At 35.9% G+C, this 22262-nt stretch overlaps 3 protein-coding genes across 3 annotated transcripts; 2 read left to right on the forward strand and 1 right to left on the reverse strand.

Moving 5' to 3' along the window:
- The first annotated feature begins 2344 nt into the window (after positions 1 to 2344).
- On the forward strand, positions 2345 to 4125 carry gng8 (guanine nucleotide binding protein (G protein), gamma 8). Its single transcript, XM_042711537.1, has 3 exons — positions 2345 to 2804; positions 3472 to 3585; positions 3725 to 4125. Exons 2-3 carry the CDS (start codon positions 3502 to 3504, stop codon positions 3851 to 3853), a joined length of 213 nt encoding a protein of 70 aa, XP_042567471.1. The 5' UTR covers positions 2345 to 2804; positions 3472 to 3501; the 3' UTR covers positions 3854 to 4125.
- Positions 4126 to 6479: 2354 nt separating this feature from the next.
- On the forward strand, positions 6480 to 8123 carry tmem45b (transmembrane protein 45B). The gene is made up of 5 exons (XM_042710896.1): positions 6480 to 6738; positions 6962 to 7165; positions 7256 to 7440; positions 7527 to 7669; positions 7749 to 8123. Exons 1-5 carry the CDS (start codon positions 6537 to 6539, stop codon positions 7864 to 7866), a joined length of 852 nt encoding a protein of 283 aa, XP_042566830.1. The 5' UTR covers positions 6480 to 6536; the 3' UTR covers positions 7867 to 8123.
- Positions 8124 to 8341: 218 nt separating this feature from the next.
- On the reverse strand, positions 8342 to 21592 carry nfrkb (nuclear factor related to kappaB binding protein). The gene is made up of 26 exons (XM_042710897.1): positions 21469 to 21592; positions 20801 to 20961; positions 20498 to 20699; positions 20288 to 20415; positions 19475 to 19646; positions 19288 to 19392; positions 19147 to 19220; positions 18131 to 18215; positions 17854 to 18028; positions 17653 to 17764; positions 16390 to 16516; positions 16169 to 16246; positions 15458 to 15537; positions 15332 to 15378; positions 15156 to 15216; positions 14870 to 15044; positions 14357 to 14463; positions 14157 to 14280; positions 13316 to 13399; positions 12961 to 13165; positions 12222 to 12526; positions 11886 to 12094; positions 10089 to 10838; positions 9266 to 9372; positions 9021 to 9156; positions 8342 to 8916 (listed from the first exon to the last, which is right to left on the reverse strand). Exons 2-26 carry the CDS (start codon positions 20924 to 20926, stop codon positions 8791 to 8793), a joined length of 3900 nt encoding a protein of 1299 aa, XP_042566831.1. The 5' UTR covers positions 20927 to 20961; positions 21469 to 21592; the 3' UTR covers positions 8342 to 8790.
- Positions 21593 to 22262: the final 670 nt, after the last annotated feature.

The raw sequence follows: 22262 nt of genomic DNA on the forward strand, positions 1-22262 counted from the left end.
GACAATAGCTTTACTAGCTGCTCTGAATAAACAATGGCTGACCAAAAACAAGTACTGTAGATACAGATCGCAACCAGATCTGTCTGTGCCTGCATGTGCAAATAAAAGCTGCGGAGCTGTGGAGATCAGTAGGCCATATATCCCACAAATCAGTCTGACAGTGCTTGTGCAATCAATCTTCTTATTCATAAAACTATAACATTATAAAACATAGTCTGAACAAATAAGAAAAGAAAATGTAACATTTTTAGGTTTAATTTAAGTTGTTTATTGTCTTCTTTAACACAAAACATATTTTTCTACAACAATTTAATAGGCCAAGAACACTAACAACATTTTGATGAAGAATTTTCTTTAGGCTACTGTACACAGTTACAGAATGAGAACAATGCTAAAACAGTAGTGGCTAACAAGTCTAAAATGTTTGCGGAAATAAATCAGATGAATAAATTAGCCTATAGTTTTGCATGACTGAATATTAAATTATGTGAAATATAGTCTCAGGTGTCAATTACACACAATGAATATAATATCTGAAGGCTTCCTGAAAGCTTATGTTACTGTTTGTTTAGATCAGCCATCAATGTTTCAATGATTTGAATGAAAATTACACTTCACAGAGTCTGTTGGACAATCTGATGTTTCTCACACTTATCATTTGTATGGAGAAACTTCATGTATATAAGTCAGGGCAAAAGATCTTTTTTCACTGAACATGAAGAGGATACTATTATTGCACATGCTAGACAAATCATGAAGGCTGAAGAAGGCTGAGACTTAAAGGACATTAACACAGAATGTCAATGACACAAGAGAACAGCTGTAACCCTTGCAAATCTGTGTTTTCAGATGTAATTATTAAAATCTGCTCTATGTAATTCTGCTTGATTTCTGCAAGTGAATTAAACCACATGTTGCTGCAGGGAATCTCTGCAGGAACGTGATGCAGAAACATTCAAGACCCTTTTTAATATAATTAAATATAAAAAAAAAATCAAAAAAAGCAATCTCAAAATATTTCAAAAAGCATTCAAATTCTCAAACAAACCTTTTAACCAAACCTATTAAACAAAACACATAATAAAGCAATCATAATCCCTCTAAAACTTAAATAAAAACCCAACATCATTTCTAACAAATTCAAAACCTACTTAAACATCAAAAAAATTCCAAACAACATTACTAAAACGATATATAAGTGCAAAATGTAGATAATCCATGCATCTAGTCATTCATGAAAAACAGATTACAGCATGTTTAGGACAGTATTTGCAACTGTTACATAAAACTTTCAGCCTCTCATATCTCATATTTTCATGGATTTATACCAACAACATCTCTACAAAAAAACTACACTAATTATAAATAAAAATAAAAATAAAAAAAAGCAAAAATAAAAAACAACTTTTACTTCATGTCCTTAAGTAATTTTTCTTTTTCTTGTTTAAAGCATAAATCGAAACAAACATTTTGTGATGTTTATGTGTAAAACAACTTTAGGAGAAAAAAATCCAGTGGGGTAAGAAAAATAGAATTATATAAATACGTTAAAACACTCAATTAAATTGATGTTTTAAGGATATTTAGATTTTTTAAATGCACCTTACTCAGAAATAACATGTGTGCAAACATTTTACTACAACAGTAGTCCTTGCAAAGGCAAGTTCTTAAATGCTTATCCCAATATACTAAGTACATAGATTTACAATAAGGCACTGAGCCAAAGAGGATCAGGAAATGACTACGTAAAAGTGTCTTTTCTTTTCTTTTCTTTTCCATTCATATTATTCTTTTTTCCATTCTATGCATATCTTTTCTTTTCTTTTCTTTTCTTTTCTTTTCTTTTCTTTTCTTTTCTTTTCTTTTCTTTTTCTTTTTCTTTTTCTTTTCCTCCCTTACTCTAAGTGATCCACCAGTGTCATGATGAAATATTTAAACGCCAAAGCCGATTGTTGTAGTGAATTTTCGGTACCTAATTCAGTGCTGGATTTAGCTACATTTAACACATCTGCACTAACATGTAGACCAATAAATCATGTCTGAGAACAGCTGCTAATGAGCCAGTTGACATTAAAGCCCTGGAGAAGAGCTTTGAGCCACCTGCAGTGAGCTCAACAGGCAATCCTTCCCCAGGTATTAATGATGAGAACTGAAACACTTAACCACAGCTTCAGTTTCTCTCCTGGTGTCACAGTCCTCTGGGTGGCATTAATATCAAGAGGGACATGCTAATCTAGTGTGCAAATATTTATTTTTCACAAATAATAAAAGATCAATAAAGAAAAAATAAATAAAGAGAAACAATAGTGCAAGTAATCACATGCAAGACTAATAACCTTGACAGGTTGCAAACATTTGATGGAGGAGGGCATGAAAATCATCACTTTAGCCCAAACCACAGGCTTTTATATACTCTACGAAGAATGAAAAAGATCTCTTTTATTGTAACAATCTTGAATTAATTATCTGATCTTCTTCAGTTCAATAATTTATGAATGTTTTATCTGTCTGTTGAAACAGCAATTTTTTACTCAACATAATAGCTCAGTGCAGCTCATTGCGGTGGCAGGTATCACTCATACAGTACGCTATTATGCATGAATGAGATATTCAGCTGAAGGTCACACCCCATGAAGCCTGTGACTTGCCTCTTCAGCCCAATATGAGAGGCGGCAGCCTTTCCCATCCCTCCACTCCTTACTATCTCTTCATTCAGTCCTGCAGGTCGTGATGTGTACAACAAACAATCTACGATAACAAGACTTTTCTTCTGCCAGCATCACGGATAAATCTGGATCAGCTGTAAGTCATTAAGATATATAAACAGCATGCTGTGTTAAAAATAGATAAAGTTTTGTTTTGCAATATAATGTAATATACAGTAACTGTAATATAATATGACAAACAGTTATGACACATTATATTACATTGCTTTGCAACTGTATAATTAAAATTTTGGTGGTGCTTTGATTTCCATATGGAAATATATTCCTAGTAACAAAGTTTCTGTGTGCTAAATTTATGAAGAAACAAGTTAAATCCCCTCAAAAGTTTTCTAAAAATGCATAAACCATTCATTTCAATAGAACATCTCAGACAACATAGGCCTATTGTTCAGCTTTTGAGCTTAAAGTAAACTGTGAATTTTGTGCAATTGTCACTTTAATGTTAAAGTGTGAAGCATATTATATGACTTTATATTAATAAGTGAGCAGGTTATTTGTGGTCTCTAGAGGATTTCTGCACTCCTCTGTTTCACCTCTCCCACTGAGCCTCAACCAAAGCACAACCAGCTGAGACCCAGCAAAACAATTACTGCAACAGAGATGACTTTAAAAGCCTAGAGGAGCAAATAGCATTGTCTTCTTAGGGAACTAAAACATCAGACATCTGTAGAACTGGAGGTGAGTTGTTATCTACCAGATGCATTTAGCTGGACTCTCCTGGGGTTGGTTTTGCTGTATTCCTGCAGGGTTAATTTGGTGTCTACAAAAGAGCAGAATGTCTAATAACATGGCCAAGATTGCAGATGCACGAAAAACAGTGGAACAACTGAAACTGGAAGTTAATATTGACAGGATGATGGTAAGACACATTTTTATGCTAAATAATTTACGTTAGATTTATTCATTAACATACTCGATCACAAAATTATTTAAAATTATTCAAGAGTAAAAGAAAATACACAGAAAGGCACATTTATGGTATGTATCTCTTTGCACAGGTATCTAAAGCGGCAGCTGAGCTGATGGCTTACTGTGAGTCCCATGCAAAAGAGGACCCCCTGGTGACCCCCGTACCATCCTCAGAAAACCCCTTCAGAGAGAAAAAGATATTCTGTACAGTTTTGTAGATGCTATATATAGGCTACAAGGTATATTGTATTATTTTCCCTTAGATCTTAAAGAGATAGTTCACCCAAAAATTACAATTCTGTCATTAGGTTAATTACTCACCCTCATGTCTATCCAAACCTGTAAGACCTTCATTCATCTTAGGAACACAAATTAAGATATTTTTTGATGAAGTTTGAGAGCTTTCTGACCCTGCATAGAGAACAATGTAATGCACATGACCCAGACCGAGAAACGCAGTAAGGACATCATTAAAATAGTCCATGTGACATCAGTGAACAATTTTTCTCTAATGTTATAATGGACTATTCTATTTATTCAACAATTTTTCTCTAATGTTATAATGGACTATTCTAACGATGTCCTATACATTTCTGGGATCTCGGAACATTTCAGCTGCATTGCTCTCTATGGAGGACCACGAAGCTCTCGGATTTCATCAAAAAATATTTTAATTTGTATTCCGAAGATGAACGAAGGTCATTACTGGTTTGGAACGACACGAGGGTGAGTAATTATGAAAGAATTTTTGGGTGAACTATTACTTAAAGCCAAATGTTTCGTTTGATTTCATAAATGTCACTTAAATGTTAATAAATGTGAATAATCTCTTCATGTCCCGATATGTTTTAGGCTACAAGAACAGGTTTCTTTGTGTTTTGGAATTTTCATTCATCCAGTTCATCGTTTAGATAATAATTTAGCCTTCATTAATATATTATTTTTCCTCACGGTGGCGCTACAGTTATAAAATGTTTGCTACTCTCTATTCATCCATACAGCTGCAATGAATGTTTGGTTAGGTTGCTCAGCCTACACAACAGCAATAAAACTAGAGTGAGCAAAGTTCATTCTGCTTAAGGTTTGTTTGTTTTATGTCCTAGTGTATCAGCTTCCGTGAATGGTTTATATATTAACATCCATTACCCTTTCCTGTACAAATTCATCAAAACCTGCATACCTAAACAGATTTTTTACCATTATTTTGTGTTAACTATCTTTTTAAGATTTAGGCTATATATTTTACAATGCTGCCTATGTAACAATATGAAAACAAACACAAAAATATATATTTTTTTAAATAACAAAGCAGCTGCATATAGAAAAACGCAGAAAAGTTGCCACTAACCAAGGGATCAGGTGGGCGGGGTCATCTTTTCTAAGTTGCTCGTTCTGTCAGTCAAGCACAAGAGGGGCGGGGTTATATTTTATAACCTAAGGCAGGTGAGCAGGTGCGCTTTTTGAGGACACTCAACTACGATACAACAAACACAAGAACCAAACAAGAGCACCTAAACAAACAAGATACAACACATTAAAAATAAAATCTACATTAAACAAACAAGATTACACCTTCAACTCATCGTTTGGTAGCCTACACAATTAAATTATGGAAATTCGTACCAGAAATTATTGATTTATTTTATGGACTAGCCTATATGAATACTAATACTAAGTCTCGAGCTCTAACAATCTCAAAATTTATTTAAATCTGTACAATTTCTTACATTTAGTAGGCTTTTAGGACACTTTTCGCCAAAATACCAGAAATTAGAATTATTGTTACTACTGTAAAATTATCATAAATCACGTCTCTTTCAATCAAGCAAGAAATTAATTTTCTTTAATTACAGTTTTGTTTTGTTTTTAAATGAAAGTGGCTACCGCATGTTTAATTTTAGTAACAATAAGTATTTTAGTTATATTTTATCCAGTAACGTAGTTGCTATGGTTAATGGGCTCCTTGGAGAACTCTGCTAAACTACTGCGCTGAGACAATAGTCGACTTGATTCATTTGCAAAACAATAAACTCTCCCACACGCGCGCGAGAGTAAATAAAAGTGCCATCTTACCTACCGGGAAAAACTTGATTTCCAACCTCACTGACAGAAGATGACATGAACCGTCAAGCTAAATGTGACAGAGACAAGGAGAACTCCCTAGATGCTTCATGTTTAAAGGTGTGGGGGTTTTGGTGCGTCAGGGGTGCAGCAAGACTAAAAGTGGATTATAGGAATTGAACTATGTCTGATCTTTATTAAAAAAGAGCTTTGGAAGTAAGACAAATTACTTATAGCTGATATGGATCCCAACAGGTAACCAGGGGCCAGCTGCATAGACATAGCCACTATGTTAAGACTGTGTCTTAATAACTAGTTTAACCAGCCAAGAGACTACCAGACTTACTTTTTTAATTCAAATTAATTAGACCATTCTCCCTTTTTATAACTGACTTTGAAAAGTTATGACCAGTCTTAAAGAAAAAAGGAGATGACCAACTTCTTAAGACTAGTCTAAGCATTTTATGCAACCCTAAAACTATTTCCACTGATAAATATCACACACTCTTAAAAAATTTAGCCTATAAAATGCTAACCACAATAACATTATCCAATATCTACATTGCTATCAATAACATTTTTCATATCTACATATTTGTTTCTTTATTTAATTTTTATCAGAGAACTTCCTGTTGTAATAGCTTTAAGTAATAAAGGCTTATCATACTGAACTTTGGTTTGCATGACACAGTGATTAATGTCCAGGTCCTATAAAAGCCAGCTTTAAACAAGATTCTAGTTACTGGAGGCTATTTTTATGTATTTTGTTGTATTTGACATTGAAATATTTACATTTTATACATTTTTCTTTAATAGCAAACAGTCGTTTCCAGGGGTAGAATGGCCAACTTTAAGGGACATGCATTACCTGGTACATTCTTCCTGCTGTTTGGCCTGTGGTGGTCAATAAAGTACCCGTTCCGACAGATACAGAGGAAAAAAGAGAGGCAACATGGGGACAGAAACAGACAAATGCACACTGTACTCAATAGCCGCATAGATTTAATCGAAGGAGCTCTGAAGATATTTTTTGCATTTGCTGGTGAGCTGCAAATCACATACACAAAGCTTTATCTTGGTTTCAATTTCCTATATAATAGTAAAAGAATGAGGATGGCATGAGGTAAAATATTCACTGTGCTAATAAAATGAACATATACTTAAATGTATACATACATTTCCCCTATGTTTCAAATTGTATTAATAAATAAATTTAATCTGCTTCTTTAAAAATAAGTGAAGCTTACACTGAAATCTGTCTCCAGGAATCATGGCAGAGCAGTTTGTGCCTGATGGCCCTCATGCACATCTGTATCAGAACGGCTGGGTGAAGCTGATGAACTGGCAGCACAGCACCATGTACTTGTTTTTCGGTATTGCTGGCATTGCAGATGTTCTCAGCACGTCTTCTCGCCACGCGCCAGTTGGTCTTGACCGCCTCTCTCTTTCTTTGGCTCTCTTTGTGGAAGGTATTAAGCAAAATGAGCCATTTATGAAGTGAATATGCAGCGATATCCCCACATTGAGCTTCCTGAAATGTTTTCGCTTCTCCCTTCCAGGGTTCCTTTTCTATTTCCATGTCCACAATCGTCCTCCTCTGGACCAGCACATTCACTCTCTGCTTCTGTTTGCGGTGTTTGGTGGAGCCGCCAGCACAATGATGGAGGTGTTTAAGCGAGATAACACTGTGCTGGAACTTCTTAGGTGCAGTTTGGCCATTCTACAAGGCACATGGTTTTATCAGGTAAAGACAACATCAGGTGTTGAAAAATCTGGTTTAAAATGAGAAATTACATTATTACAGTATGGAGATATGTTGCTGTGTTTCAGATCGGGTTTGTGCTGTATCCTCTAAATGGAGAAGAGTGGGATCTGGACAGACATGATAACATCATGTTCATCACCATGTGCTTCTGCTGGCATTACGCTGTGGCTCTGCTGGTTGTGGGCATCTGCTACTGTGGAGTTTTTTGGTGAGCGGACACCATTTTCGACTAATCAAAAAGCTTCCACCATATCATTTTGCTTACATTGCAACCATGATCTTTCCAGGTCTTCAAAATGGTGTGAAGGAAGGAAGCTCGGTGACATGGAGATGGGCCTCAGAAAGTGTGCCGCCTCAGATTCTAGCACCCACAAGGCTTTGCTCCAAGAATCAGATGAAGAGTAGTGAGAGCCTGTGATGACTGCCAAACTGTCTTTCTAATAGGACTATATGAGCTTATGTTTGCATCATTTCACTGCAAAAGATTCTCAAAAGTGCTTATGCTGAAAATATCACATCCAAATGGACTTGTAAATAATGTGGTTGTCACAGGTGTCAGAAGCACCTGGACATTTCTGAGATTTGCCAAACTAGAGGTAAAGAATAGATCATGATATTCTTTCAGGATATAAAACACGTTTGAATGATATTCACTCCTAAATACCTGTTTCATGTTACTGACCAATTCATGCTTTATAATGAAATGAAAATTAAAAAAATACAAAAACATAAAATCATTTCACATTTATACACATTACACACCAAACCACATCATGTAAACGAAGGGCAAATTATTTGTTTTACATATACACAATTCAAATGCAGGGTTAAGCCCTAGATTCGGTTTGGATGAGTTAATGTAACAGTCGTTTTTGTTTGATTTGTTTAGCACAATCGTTTATTTATCATAACACAAACTGGCTACTGAATATAAACAGTACTTGTTAAATTACATTTCGTTAGAGGAACATATGATGTAAAAAGTACAAATAAACAAACTTGCCTCTGTGTACATGTCAACAGCTTCTAGAGGGAAAAACCATTCACTTTAATTAAGATCATAGATTGATACCATACTTCCCTTACAATATATCAGCATCCAAATCAAACTTCCCTTTTCAACATATATCTGAAATGCTGGGAACAAAGTTACAGAAATGCTGCATCAGGACAAGACCGGCACTTGGAATCTGACACTGCTTTGCCCATACGCAAGCTTCGTGGGAAAGCAGGCTCTTTTTGTTTTGAGGACTATGCTTATTTTTATGATGTTTTATCTTTATCTGAAGAGAAACTGCTAGAGCTATGACCTTTTAACTATTGTACTTCTCATTGAGGGTCTGGGTTTGTCTTTGGGGAGGGTGCAGTAGAGACCACCACCGTCGAAACTGTGGATTTCGGAGAGCTGGTGGCTGTGCGCTGTAGCTGTTGAGCCGATACCGTCTGGATTCGAACCTAGGGCAGAGAAACATAATCAGTTAACTCACATGAATGGTTTGGCTTGTAAGACCAGTTTTAGTTTGTTTTAAAAGTGAGCTGGTAAAGTATGATGAGTCAACCTGCGTGGCCTGTCCCTGCTGCTGTAGCTGCTGCAGCTGTTGAGCAGTCACAAAGCTGACAGGCTTGTTCCCAGCAATCAACTTCTTGCATGCCAGCAAGGAAAACATTACAACCCACATCCCTGAAAACAAAAAAAAAAAAAAAAAATACAAATACATCACATAACAAATGATAGGGAACTTAAAAAGGATGCAATTTAAGATTGCTGTTTGTTTACTATTAGATGGTGAAACAGAATGCTCACTTGGTGCTTATGTTCCCTTTAAGTATGGGAGTAGTGACCACACTCTTATTTTTTAAGGGTTGGCTGAGGACAGACAGAGGCACCGTTATCCTTGTGGGAAGTTTCCCCTGAAAAGAGCAAAGATTAGAGTTTCAATCATCATTGCACAACAGACAGTGGCTCTGCTCCAAAGTCTGCATTGATAGGCAGCATCCTAACTGAAATTAAACCCCAGATTTGCAACACTCTATAGGGAGCAACAAAAGAACAAAACCAGTATCAAATATCACTTAGCATTTTGCTAGGTGAATGATGTGCTACCATAATAAGCAGTACATATTTTATTAGATTTAATGTTTTATATTAATACTAACATAAACGATGTTCTTTTTAACTTTCTATTCATCAAAGAATCCTGAAAAAAAAATGGTTGCAACATTGATAATAATCAAAAATATTTTTGAGCAGCAAATCAGCACATTAGAATGATTTCTGAAAGATCACATGACACTTAAGTCTGGAATAATGGTTGTTAAAATTAGCTTTGCCATCAAAGAAAGGAATCACACATTAGTATATTAAAAAGAATACTGAAGTAAAAAAAAAAAAAACATTTCATATTTATTCACATTAATTCAAAATAATACTGCTTTTACATTATTCAAATATCAAATAAATGCAGCCATGATAAGCATATGATTTTAAAAACATCTTACCAACCCCAACCTTTTACTAAAAATATTTTTTTTCCAATTAAAAAGTGCTTTTTGAACAATCTTCTGTTATGCTCATTAATATTGAAAGGTGTTAATGAAATGAATCATATACTAAAATATAAACTTACAGCTTGTGAGGCTACTACAGTAGCACTGACCGGCACCTGTCTGACCGTGGCCGCAGCAGTGCCCAGAGAAAGCGTAGAGCCTGTGCCTGCAGGGCCCAGCGTCACCCCTTTAGCCCCTCCCACTCCACTAGTGGCTATGGTAACAGTTGCCGCCCCTGATGATACAGTGATAGGCTTTGTACTTGTGGTTGTGCTGATTGAGACAGTCTGACCTTGTTTCTGAGGGATCACACCAAGGTTTGGCACTATTCGAATAGTGGTGCCTGCTTTAGAGTCAGGCGAGGTGACAGTGGAGAATGTGCGGGCCTTGGGGTCAGCCATAGTGACGGCCAAGGCGGGCATGAGGCGGATGGTGGTGTCACAGGCGGCTTTCAGCTCGGGGTGAACCTTCACTAGGGTGGGTGCTTTGGCAACCAGATTCTCAGCTGTCCCAGATGCAGCGTTGCTCGAGGCAGGGGGTGAGGGCTGTGGTTGAGACACATGTAGTGTGGCAGAGATGCTCTTGCTGCTAGAGCTTGTAGCACTGCTCAGCATGTCTGGAGTGAGTTTGACAGTGGCCACTGGAGATTTAGTGAGGGTGGCCATCATGTCTGGGGTGATGCGTAGTACCGTCTGACCTTTGGCGTCGGTCGTAATTGAGGAGGGGGGCAAGCGGAGCACATCCTTCCCCTGAATTCGGAGGTTAGTGGCAGTGAGAGGGATCCCTGCCCCACTCTGGGTCTTTACACCTAACTGACCAGAGATTGCAACCTGGTTGAAACAAAAGTTAATGAGATTTAACATGGAAATAGAACAGATAATATCCTCCGTTTATCATACATAATAAAATAAAATGAACTAAAAAAAACTCAATAATTATTTTCACATATATACATTTAGGGAAAATGCATTCAATGACCAAGATTGGCATTTTTCTATAATAAAATAAGAGGAATTTATACATATATATAGAGGAATTTAATATATATATATATGGGTATATATAATATATATTATATATGTATAATTGTTACTAGTAAATGCTATTCAAATGACCATTAATATTTTTTACAGCTCCACAAAGTCTCTTAACAAACAGACAAAATGTTTTCGTCAAGGCATGTCTATCAGACAGTACATTGTTTTTTTACTTACATTCACCTAAACTAACATCAGATTTAGAACAATTTAAAAATCTGAATTAAAATATTTAATTTTTCTTTTATTATTACCAGATATTAAGCCATCAATCCTTGAAACTAAACTCCTTAATTTTTCAAATGGTAAATGTAAATGGCTGATATTCAAATATTTTGATACTAAAAACAATAATTTTAAATGCTACAAGTGAATTTAGGCATCAGCACTGTAATTTACAGTGTGAAAAATGGATATTTATTTATAAATATATTATATGCTTATATACTGATTGATTTAAATATTTTTATAAAGATGTTAATACTTTTAATGATCAATTTTAATACATTCTTAAAATTTCATAGAAAAGGACACTAAAATAACATTTTCTTACGAATACTTTTTTTTTGTTCTTAGAACATGTTCACATCACTGTGGTTTTGCTGTATTCTTAAAAAATAAAATTTCACAGATTTTTTTTGCAACTTCTAGTGCTATAGTATTACTGTTAAATGTAGTAAAATTAGAGCAAAAATGGTTTTTCTAAATAACCAATATACCACATATCATGTAGATATCCAACATCTGATATCTAATATTGTCCAATAACCAATATAGTTCCCATATATCATGCATCCACTGTTTATTCCTGGTGTAAACAGAGTCTAATGCAGTTTGTACCTGTTTGATAATATTCTGGCTGCTGACACTCTGCAATACTGCAGACGATCTTTGGTTGTGTGCTGGGCTGGAAGGGGAACTCGTCTGAGGTTTGGTTACTGTGACCGCAGAGGCAAGACCTGGAACATTAAGACTGGCCTGACCACGTGAAGCCTGCACCTGAATGGGACTTCCTGCAGACTGGCCTCTTAGCGGTAGAGTCACCACCAACACATAAAACAAAGAAAAAAAAAAATCTAATACAATAAATAGAGTTGGACAGATTGCACACATAAACTACACATAAAACACTCAACACACAAATCTGATTATTGTAATCTGAGATACTGTAGTGCACCTGCGTGATGCTCTTTCCATGGGCCACAGTGACCGGCACCCTGATGTGGTGAGGGCTCTGATGCACTAATGTGGCGGCCTGGCCTGCAGAGGACGTCTGAAGACCGGGCTGAGCAGTGACAACTCGCACCTGAGGCAGAGAACCAGTGGCAGCAGAGTGTGCCACTACCCGAGCTGCAGGCTGCGAAGAGGCCTGCTGGGAAACCTGTGGGCCAGGCTGACTGGCAGATAGCAACGTTCCTAATGGAGGCATGGAAGGAGGAGACACCAAATAAAACACAAATAATAAAGAATGGAGCATGTGACTAACAGTACAGCTGAATTTCAGGTGCGTCACTTAACCAACATTTTGGCCGAATTTGTATCCGTAAGATAAGAATTAACTTTATCGAAAGTTTGTCTGAATTTGTCCCTGTGAAATACATGTTAAAGAAATTGTTCAACCAAAAAAGACAATTCCTCACCCTCATGTTGTTTTCAAACCTGCATGACTTAAACAGAAAAGGAAAGACTAAGAATTTAGTTGTGTAAACATTCTTTGGAATTTTCTAATTTTGAATTTCCTCAGTGTTCCACAGATGTAAGTCAGTCAAATGGGTTTTGAAAAAGACATACTGTGAAGTTGAAAAAAATGATGACAAGATTTTTCATATATGGACTAAAAGACCATAAAGGAATTGCAAATTCCCACATAAGCTCCTAAGGGAAATTTCTTCTCAGTTGTTTATCAGCTACTGACCTTGGAGTGTTTTTGATGGGCTCTGGGGCACCTGCTTTGGTTGGAGTAGCTGCTGTGGAAGGGAGGGGTGATTTAAGGGTTCCATGTGTGGTTGGTGTAGGGGTGGAGGGAGTCTGAGACAAGCTGGCGGCTGCAATGGCTACTCCTTCACTCCCTGAGCTCTGACCAGCCTCTGCAGCACCGTTCCCACTCCCCTTACCACCACCTCACTACATCAAAAACAAACACAAACACACACAAACATAAAAAATATAAACATATGCAACAGCTGATGCAAATCAGCATGGACCAAGAGTGACACTTTACATTTCAAATTAGTGTGAGGCAACAATGTCATGGATGACTTTGGAAGAACTTACAGGTTTGGGTGCTGGTTTGGGCTTCTGCTGCAGAGCTTTCTTGGCTTTGGCAGCTGCAGCCTGTGCCTGGTGTATTCGCTCTGATTCAAGAGAGATGTTCATGTTTATTATCTGGATCTATTTAACATTAAATCCAGCATGTAACTAGCCAATTTTCCAGGCAACTTTTGCTCTTATCCTTTATTTGCGTAGTTATTTGAGAATCAGGAGAAAGTATGGAAGCATCTGGTGTGCAGGGCTGTGTCTCTTAGCTGGGGAATGTTAACAGAGAAATGTCCAACTCTATGACAACATCCAGCTTGTTTGATGCAGTACTGTTATTGTTAACTAAAACTGCAATTATTAAAAATAATTTTTGGCAATTGAAATTAAGCTGAAATAAAAATATATATATATAAATATTTGATGAAAACTGTATTATTTTTAACTTATATTTTAGTTAGCTCCTAAGGCAACATTTTTATGATTAAGCTGAAATGCAACAATGATTAAAACTGCAATAAAAAAAAAAAAAATCTAAATAGAAATATAAATGATCAAAAACTAATTAACTTAATGAATGAACTTCAGCTACGATCAAAATGAAAACCGAAAATATAAAAATAAAAGCTATTAAGAAATATTAAAAATTACACTGGTAAGGTTTGGTATCATCCTGCCATGTCTGTATTTACCAATAGCAGCATATACAAACCTGATACGAATCTCAGAGTACTAAACCTGTTCTACTTGTTGGGCAATATGAATGGGATTCATTAGTGTGACAACAAGCACAAATACTCAAAATGAAACCTTTTTGACTTTTTATGTAAATGCATTGGTTACAGGGTTGCTCACCAAACTCCTCCTGGCTCCGGTCCCTGTGGAGGTAGATCCACAGCTTGCGGCCGATGTCGTATTTCACGCAAGGGTCTTTCTCATAGTGCAGGCGATCAAGGGCACCACTCACCACCGTGTTTACCTAAAAACAGACAAAATGCGTGAGTGTGACAGTGATTAATGTGTTATAATAGTAAATACGGCAACATCAAACACACCTGAGCGCTGGTGACATCGGGGGCTAAGAACTGGGAGTCCTTGAGTAACTCACAAATCTCAGCTCTAGTACCTTCTCCGTTTGGAAGCCTGGCAGCAGCATCTCGCACTGTTTTTGCAAAAAGAACATTTTTCTTTATTGAACCTCAATTCAAGACCATTCAAATCTGTGAACCTCAATTTAATATCATTCAAATCTGATTTCCCCTTCTCAGAATAATGGTTCAGTATTCACATGGTTCTTGCCAATCCAAACCCATCTGAGCTTCTTTCTACTGACTGTTCTTGTCATAATAACTAAAGAAACTCTAATGGGTTTGGAATGACTTCAGAGGGACTAATTCTTTTTTGGGTGAATTGTCCCTGATAACTCTTCTTATTATTTTTAGGAACTATTACTATTATTAAAACAGGATCTTAATGAATAATGTTTTGTACTGACATGGTTTAATAAACCATGTCAATAAAATACATTCCTAAGAGAACTACAAAAAGAAAGAGGACCCAGTGGTTACCAAGAGATAGTATGGTGACATAGGCCGGTCTGTCAGACCGCAGTAAAGAATGCTCTCTTGCTTTATTGAGTGACGTCTCCTTGTCAAAAACTCCCTTGACCGGTCCCACCACAGACTCGAAGCCATGCATTCGGTAAGTGAAGGCTTTATGAGGCTGATCATAACGCTGCTGCTCCTAAAAAACACAAACACTACATAATGACTGAAACAATAATAACAGACTACATTCCAAAAGCAGAGCAACAATGTAAAAAAAAAAGGGTTTGACAGCATGCCAAGCACTAACCTGCTCTTGAAAAACATGCCTTTCCTCTCCTGTACTAGGCCTCACCACATAGTCAGTCCACCTAATAAAGAGTAGAAAAAACAACATGAAATGCCATGCGTGTGTGCACCAGTCTCAGCTAAAAAAGACAAAGCAATTGTTGTTCGAATATGCCATTTATGGTTAAGTAAACCCACACTCTGGGTGTTGGAGGAGTGAGCTCTGCAGTTTCCTCTCCCTCTTGCTGTAAAACAAACACAGAATCAGAAATCAGCGAGTGTGTCATTACATCATCGTGAAAAAGCATATAAGCCATTTACTACCTTGACAATCACATGATCCTTTGACTCCAGCCATAACTGGCACAGGGCACTTAGATCTTTGTCTACCTCCTGACTTGGACCTGTACACATCAGAGTAAAGAAATGCACACTACTGGTGGTTTTGATATACATGAATGAACCAGAGCATGAAAAGTATGAATTTACACATGATCTAAAAACCCCTTGAACTGAAAGACACCTGTTTTTTAGACAAATATAAATTGAATGCCTTTACAAAAGCAATATTCTAACCCGATTTTAAAAGAAAAATGGAGTATACACAACTGCTCATTAAGAATTTTTTATTACTTTTATTCAGCAAGAATTCATTACATTTCTTTATAGTCACTTTTGATTAATTTAATTCTTACTCATCACTGCAATTCAATTAAAAAAAACAGAACAGAATATTACACACTTAATATGCATTCCAAAAATATTTTAGAACAAAACTAATTCAAAAGCGTTCTATTTATATTTGTGTACAAAAAATCCATTTATATTTGTGTACAAAAATAACAAACAAAAAAAATATAAAAAAATATAAAAAATAAAAAAACAAAAAACCCCAAACTTCCAATATAAATTAACTTTCCAAGCTCAAACTTTTGAATGATAGTGTATTATGCAACCTTATACATTTAAACAGCCTATGTTTCCATTTAAAAACAGCAGAATACAAGCAGAGGAAAATAGGGGAGAGCATCATACCTATCCATTTCCATTGCTGGGAAAGTTCCTTGAACTCTACAAAAGGTACGAAGCCAGTAGGCAGAGCCATTACACCAGCTGACAGGAAACAGAGACATCAAGCACAAGTCTAAATATCAACATGCACCATTCAAAATATAAATAATAAATGACAGCTTCAAGGATTTTTTCATTAAAAAAAAATAATAATTATAATCATAATTATAATAATTCAGGCACACCTTTGCTCTCTCCAGCGAGAAACTGTAGAGCGGGAACTACCAACTCTGTCCAGCAGGGGGCCATAGAGAACCAGGGGTTGAGTGTGCTGGCTGGAGATGACTGCCACTGTTGGACCTTCTCCTCCACCTGAGAGCAACAGTAAACAGGGCAATCACAACACTTATTTCATGTTTAGGATGAGCAGCAAGGTCAGTGATATACTATTAAACACCATTATTAAATTTGGACACTCTTGACTGAATGGACATTTCTCATGATTACAAGGCCTTTTGGTCTAAAGGAAATGCTGAAATTAATTTGGCAATTTAAATTATGCCTATGTATTATTTTATATACAACTTTAAAGTAAAAAGTATTTTAAATGGATGAGTTGGACAAGTTAATAAAGGACAAGAGGGCAAAAACTGGCCAATATACATGTTAAGTCCTTCAAAACTGTTAAAGCATCCCAGGATGCACCTCATGAAGAAGACTGTGCAGAGCCAAAGCATGATGAATGTAATATATTGCAATTTTTAATTGCTTCACTGCATAATTCCCATACCAAAAGTTTGGTGTTGGTAAGATTTTTTAAAATATTTTAAAAAGAAGCATCTTATGCTCATTAAGGGTGCATTTATTTGATTAAAAATACAGAAAAACATCAATATCAAGATTTAAAAATCATATAAAATAAAAGCTTTCTATTTGAATGTATTTTAAATTGAAATTAATTCCTGTGATGGCAAAGATTTATTTTCAGCGGTCATTACTCCAGACTTCAGTGTCACATGATCCTTCAGAAATCATTCTAATAGGCTGATTTATATATATAAAACCTCTTACTACAGAAATCTTACTATGCATTAAACTTAAACGGTAATGTATCTGCATATATCCCATACTTCCATTTGTGATAAATTCAGATGACTTAAATATTAAACAAAATGGGGAAGATTGTAATGATAAAGAACAAGTGGCAACATTATATTAGCATGCATATTACTAGCATATTGGCTGTTTATTAGTAATTATAAAGTACATATTAATGCCTTATTCTGCATGACCATACTTTAGATCCCTTAATTCTACCCCATAACTAAACTTAACAACTACCTTACTATCTATTCATAAGCAGCAAATTAGGAGTTTATTGAGACAAAATTTTTAGTTAAAAGTAAGGTAATAGTGAGAATTGATCACCAAACTGAAGTGTGACAGAACAAGTAAATGTGTCTAAATCTTTGACCAATACTCTAGGTATACGGAGGTGCTACACGTACCGTTGAGGATGTTGCTAGACTTTCCAGTCTGAGAATGTCCTCAAGCAAATGAAAAAAGCTCATAGCTATCTCTTCCACTATGTCAGGGCTCATCTGGGACTCATCTACGGGCCTTTGGTACAGAGTGAAACAGACGAGTGTGAGATATTTAAATGCTGAGAGTTTTGATCAGAGTATCTTATGTACTGTAGAAAGACCTACTCTTCTTTAACGCTCTGTGGAGGAGCAGAGGGGACATCAGCAAGACCTGAGCTCACGGAAGCTGCCGACATCTGAACATCGCAGATCTCCTCGGATTCCATTTTTATAGGCCGCAGCTTTTTCTTCCTCCTCTCCTCCTTTATCTTCTTCTTAGGTAAAGCCAGGTCAAAGACAGCTACATGCCAAAAACACAGACACTGAGCACGTAGATTTCAACAAGCTGCAATAATTAATGCATTTCATAATTAAGAGAAACAACTAAGCATATAATTCTCACTTGTAACAGATCCTTTTCTGCCGATATTGACTCGTGACATGATATCACCAAGATGGAGGTCGGAGGTCATCAGGTCAGGGTGATCCTAAACATGACATCATTACTTATATCTATATTGTCTTTTAGTGCCATGTTTTTCAATCTTGGGTCAATCTTAGCACACAATATGTGTGTGTGCTCCACAGTTCCTATTATGTTACATCATTACATTTTCTACTCACTACATAATGTACTGTTACAGAAGTACTATTATTTATGTAGCCTATGTACTTATTTTTATCATAGTTCATTATTTAATTAACTCTTTCATTGACCCCCTAGCACTCCCTTGTGAACCCCTTGAGTTCCCAGGACCCCAGTTTGAAAAAACTTTTTGCTCGTCCCCGTTCATTGTCTCCTATCAATGATGTGATATCCACGCTATCGCTTTCTGCTTTTAGAATCTATGGCAACACACGTGGACAAAAATGCTGCTGTACAGGTAAACTAAATCCATTACGGCTGTCACGAAAAAAATGAAAATGAAATGAAAAGTTTTGTCAGCAGCATTAAATTTAGATCTGCTTAATGTTGCTCCATGATTCTTTTTCTGTGTTTTTACAGTGTTGCACATTATAACAAATCACACACGAGTCTGTTGAGTTTATGAACGCAATGGCCAATCATCGCTCGCTGACTGAATTCTGCACTCTCACGAATTCTCTCATCATAAACAACAAAGTGCAAATTAACGTATGATGTAAGTAGGAGATTCATTCATCAAACAGTGTATAGACAGCTTTACTAATTATAAGGGGAGTTTTTTGAGAGTGCTTAAACTCACGCTAGACTTAAAATGCGACCTCTAGTGGTCAAAAGTAACATATTGTGCCTTTAAAGGTGTAGTAGGAAAAAAACGAACTAAAATGAAACTAAAATATGACCAAATCAAACCTTTACTAACATCATAAATGGACATCAGGGGAAAAAACTAATAAAAATAATAAAGTAAAATAATGACCCCTTAGGCAACTTACTGGCTGCCGTTTTCTTTTCTCTCTGTGTCTGTGCAGCATTGCCCTTAGCTCCTTCTCACCCAGCTCAGGCTTGTCTACATGGAAAATCACATTTAGCTCCTTATAACTTCATATAACATTAAAGCCATAGCTTTAACTGACCTCTGGTTTTCATGTCCTGAGTAGAAAGGCTGGGTAAGACCCTGAGAGAGACAGTCTGCGTTGGGGAGGAGGGCGACTGAGGAACAGGCAACCAAGAGGCAGTATCTGTTTACATGAACATAAAATCATCATTACATGAACACATAATCATGCTGAAAAAGATGTTGTCACACTGCATCACACCCACCATCTTCATCAGATGACACATTACTGTCCCCACACTCTGTTTTCACATCCTTTAGTATGTGACCCACTCGACGTCTCACCCTCTGCTCCAGCATCTCCTTATGAGAGGGGGCAGGGTACCGCCGTTTTACCGCAAGCTCAGGTCCACTGCGGACTGCCAAATCCAGCAGCTCCTGCATTACAAGAGAAATCATATGCATTTATTAGTAGATTACATAGTTACAGTAGAGGATTAACCAAAAAGTCAATTATCACCAAAATTTTTTTTCATTAAGATTTTTAAATTTTAATTTTCTCAAACATTCTTCATTCTAAAACATAAAAAATTAATATCTAACAAAAAAATACAGTAAAATGGTAATATTGTGAAATATTATTGTAATTTTAAAAAACTGTTCATTTATTTTAATATGTAATTAATTAATGTGGTAATCCTTCAGAAAACATTAATATGCTAATGTGCTGATTTCATTATCAATAAAATCATACATTAATACATTAAACATTGAAAAAAATATTTAAAAAAAAAACATTATATGAAATCAAGAAACTGTTTTTTAGGATTCTTCGATGAATAGATTTAAAACAACAGTATTTACTTGAAATAGAAATGATTTGTAACATTAAATGTCTTTGCACTAACTTTTGATCAATTTAATGCCTCCTTGCTGAACCGAAGTATTAAATTCTTTCACAAATGAAAGAAAAAAAAACTTATTGACTCCAAACTTTTGGACAGCAGTGTATTTGGAAAGATTAACAGTGACCATGCCACTGAATTAGCTTTTCTGTGAGGTTTGTGATTTTTTTGTACCTTTCTAGAAACCAGGATCTGTTTGAGTAATTTGTGGTAGTACTGTTGAAGGGAGTAGATGTGCCTTTTTTTCTGTGATTTAGCACAAAGTTGTCTGTACTTGACCACCTCTGGGTTAAAGTAACCATAAAATTAAATATTAAAAAACAAATATTCAAAAAAAAATAAAAAAAAATACTATGGTTGAAAATAAAAGGAAAAGAAAGTAACCTCTAAACAGCTTCTGAGCAATGTGCAAGGGGTTTCCGAAGAAGAAATTCTGGTTGTTAAAAAGGTCGCTGATGATGCTGTTTTGTTCTGAGATGTTATTCTCGGAGAACTGAGGCAGGAGTTGACACAGATGTTTCCGCTGAGCATCTGTGAGCACATCTGTCCATGTGCTCTCACTCATTACTGAGAAGAATATCTCTGGCTGCTCTCACGCAAAGACACAAATGCACACAAGATAAATGGATGCTTTAGTTTTACTCTCATGTTTTCATAAAATAATAAACAAGAAGGCTAATAACTCACGTCCTCCAGCAAATCTTCAGGAACCCGGACTCTACAGTTTCCCAGCATGCACTCTTCCATCACACGTCCATCCCGGTCCATTCCAGACTCCAGTGGGTCTGTTAACATGTGATCCAACGCATCCATCTTCACCTAACCCTTCACAGCAGCAAAAACCGTATCTGTGAGTTTACGAAATTAAATATTATCAACTAAGGAGGAAACAGGTCTAAAGACATACGAAAAGCAGTATTTTATATGACTTCAGGGTTCTTTTAGTAATTAAATCTCCTCATTATTAAATTGCTGCATTTCACACAATTGTATTTAATATACCATTTGTAATAATGAAATAGATGACAAGAAAATCAGCATGCATGCAAAATGTCAAGATAGCATGTTTAGCATGTTCGCTTGCGTATTACATTTGAGGACAACAAACCAGACGAATCTTAAATAGAAAAACTATGAAACCGCGTATTATTTCCCGTGACAACTGTATATTTTGACTAAAAGACAAAAGCCACATGTAATAACTATCTTTGATGTGTTGCTAATTCTGTAACTAGCTACTACAACGAGCTAACAGTCCCATTCAGCCTTTACATCCATTATGATGTAATTAACCAAATGTATCATGTTCTTTTGCCTATTTTACGTGTATAAAGTAAATATTTAAAGCATCTTACCATTAATGTTGGTGAAAATTAGGAATGAATACGTTAGCGAGCTCCACACAAGGACGGTAGGGATAATAACATTGGTGCACATTTCCGTTCTGTCATTCTGAACATCCGTTCATAGATGTAAATTCTGCAAAAGAATGATTTCTCATAAAATATTGGTACTGCTGCTACTGTGGTACAAAATAATGAAATAAAACACACAAATGAATGAATAAAGACAAATCCATATATTCGTGCGTAAATAAATATATAATTAACTAGGCTAACGAAATGAATCAAGAAAATATTCCTATTTTGTCTTTGTTGCACTACACCTAGAGGCAAAGATGAAACATCACACACAAGCAAACGTTTTCATCCAAATTTCTTCGCCTTTAAAAATTCAAAATCATATTTTATAATAGCTTTTGTATAAAGAGATGAACAAAGCTCATATCAGACTCCGCAGTCTGAAGAAAATGCACTTGTTCAGCCATCCACATTATTTGCATAGGTTTCATCCTCCATAAGAAAACACAAGTTTAGTTATGAATTTAATTCAGATTTTAAATTCACACCCGTATGCAAATATAATAATTGCAAGCTTTACATTACAGTTAATAATAGAAATGGACAGAAATAAGGCATTACATAGATACCATTGTACAATATATAAACAAAAATAAGATACTTTTAGATCATTAAAAGTATTCAGTGATCTTTATAGACTTTTCATAACCTCTTCCTCTGTTTTATGTTAAATTTGTTATATTTAAAATGTATTTCATGCAACTTTTCATAATTTCCCTGAATTCACA

This window comes from Cyprinus carpio, chromosome A21 (assembly GCF_018340385.1).
Source record: "Cyprinus carpio isolate SPL01 chromosome A21, ASM1834038v1, whole genome shotgun sequence".
NCBI lineage: Eukaryota > Metazoa > Chordata > Actinopteri > Cypriniformes > Cyprinidae > Cyprinus > Cyprinus carpio.

Coding starts and splice junctions, on each gene's coding strand:
- tmem45b (XM_042710896.1), top strand. CDS start 6,537: ATGGCCAACTTTAAGGGACATGCATTACCTGGTACATTCTTCCTGCTG. Junction 6,739..6,961: donor GATATTTTTTGCATTTGCTG/GTGAGCTGCAAA, acceptor ATCTGTCTCCAG/GAATCATGGCAGAGCAGTTT. Junction 7,166..7,255: donor TTTGGCTCTCTTTGTGGAAG/GTATTAAGCAAA, acceptor TCTCCCTTCCAG/GGTTCCTTTTCTATTTCCAT.
- nfrkb (XM_042710897.1), bottom strand. CDS start 20,926: ATGGATGCGTTGGATCACATGTTAACAGACCCACTGGAGTCTGGAATG. Junction 15,538..16,168: donor CCAGCAATGGAAATGGATAG/GTATGATGCTCT, acceptor TGATGTGTACAG/GTCCAAGTCAGGAGGTAGAC. Junction 12,095..12,221: donor TGGAAAGAGCATCACGCAGG/TGCACTACAGTA, acceptor TGTTTTATGTGT/TGGTGGTGACTCTACCGCTA.
- gng8 (XM_042711537.1), top strand. CDS start 3,502: ATGTCTAATAACATGGCCAAGATTGCAGATGCACGAAAAACAGTGGAA. Junction 3,586..3,724: donor TTAATATTGACAGGATGATG/GTAAGACACATT, acceptor CTCTTTGCACAG/GTATCTAAAGCGGCAGCTGA.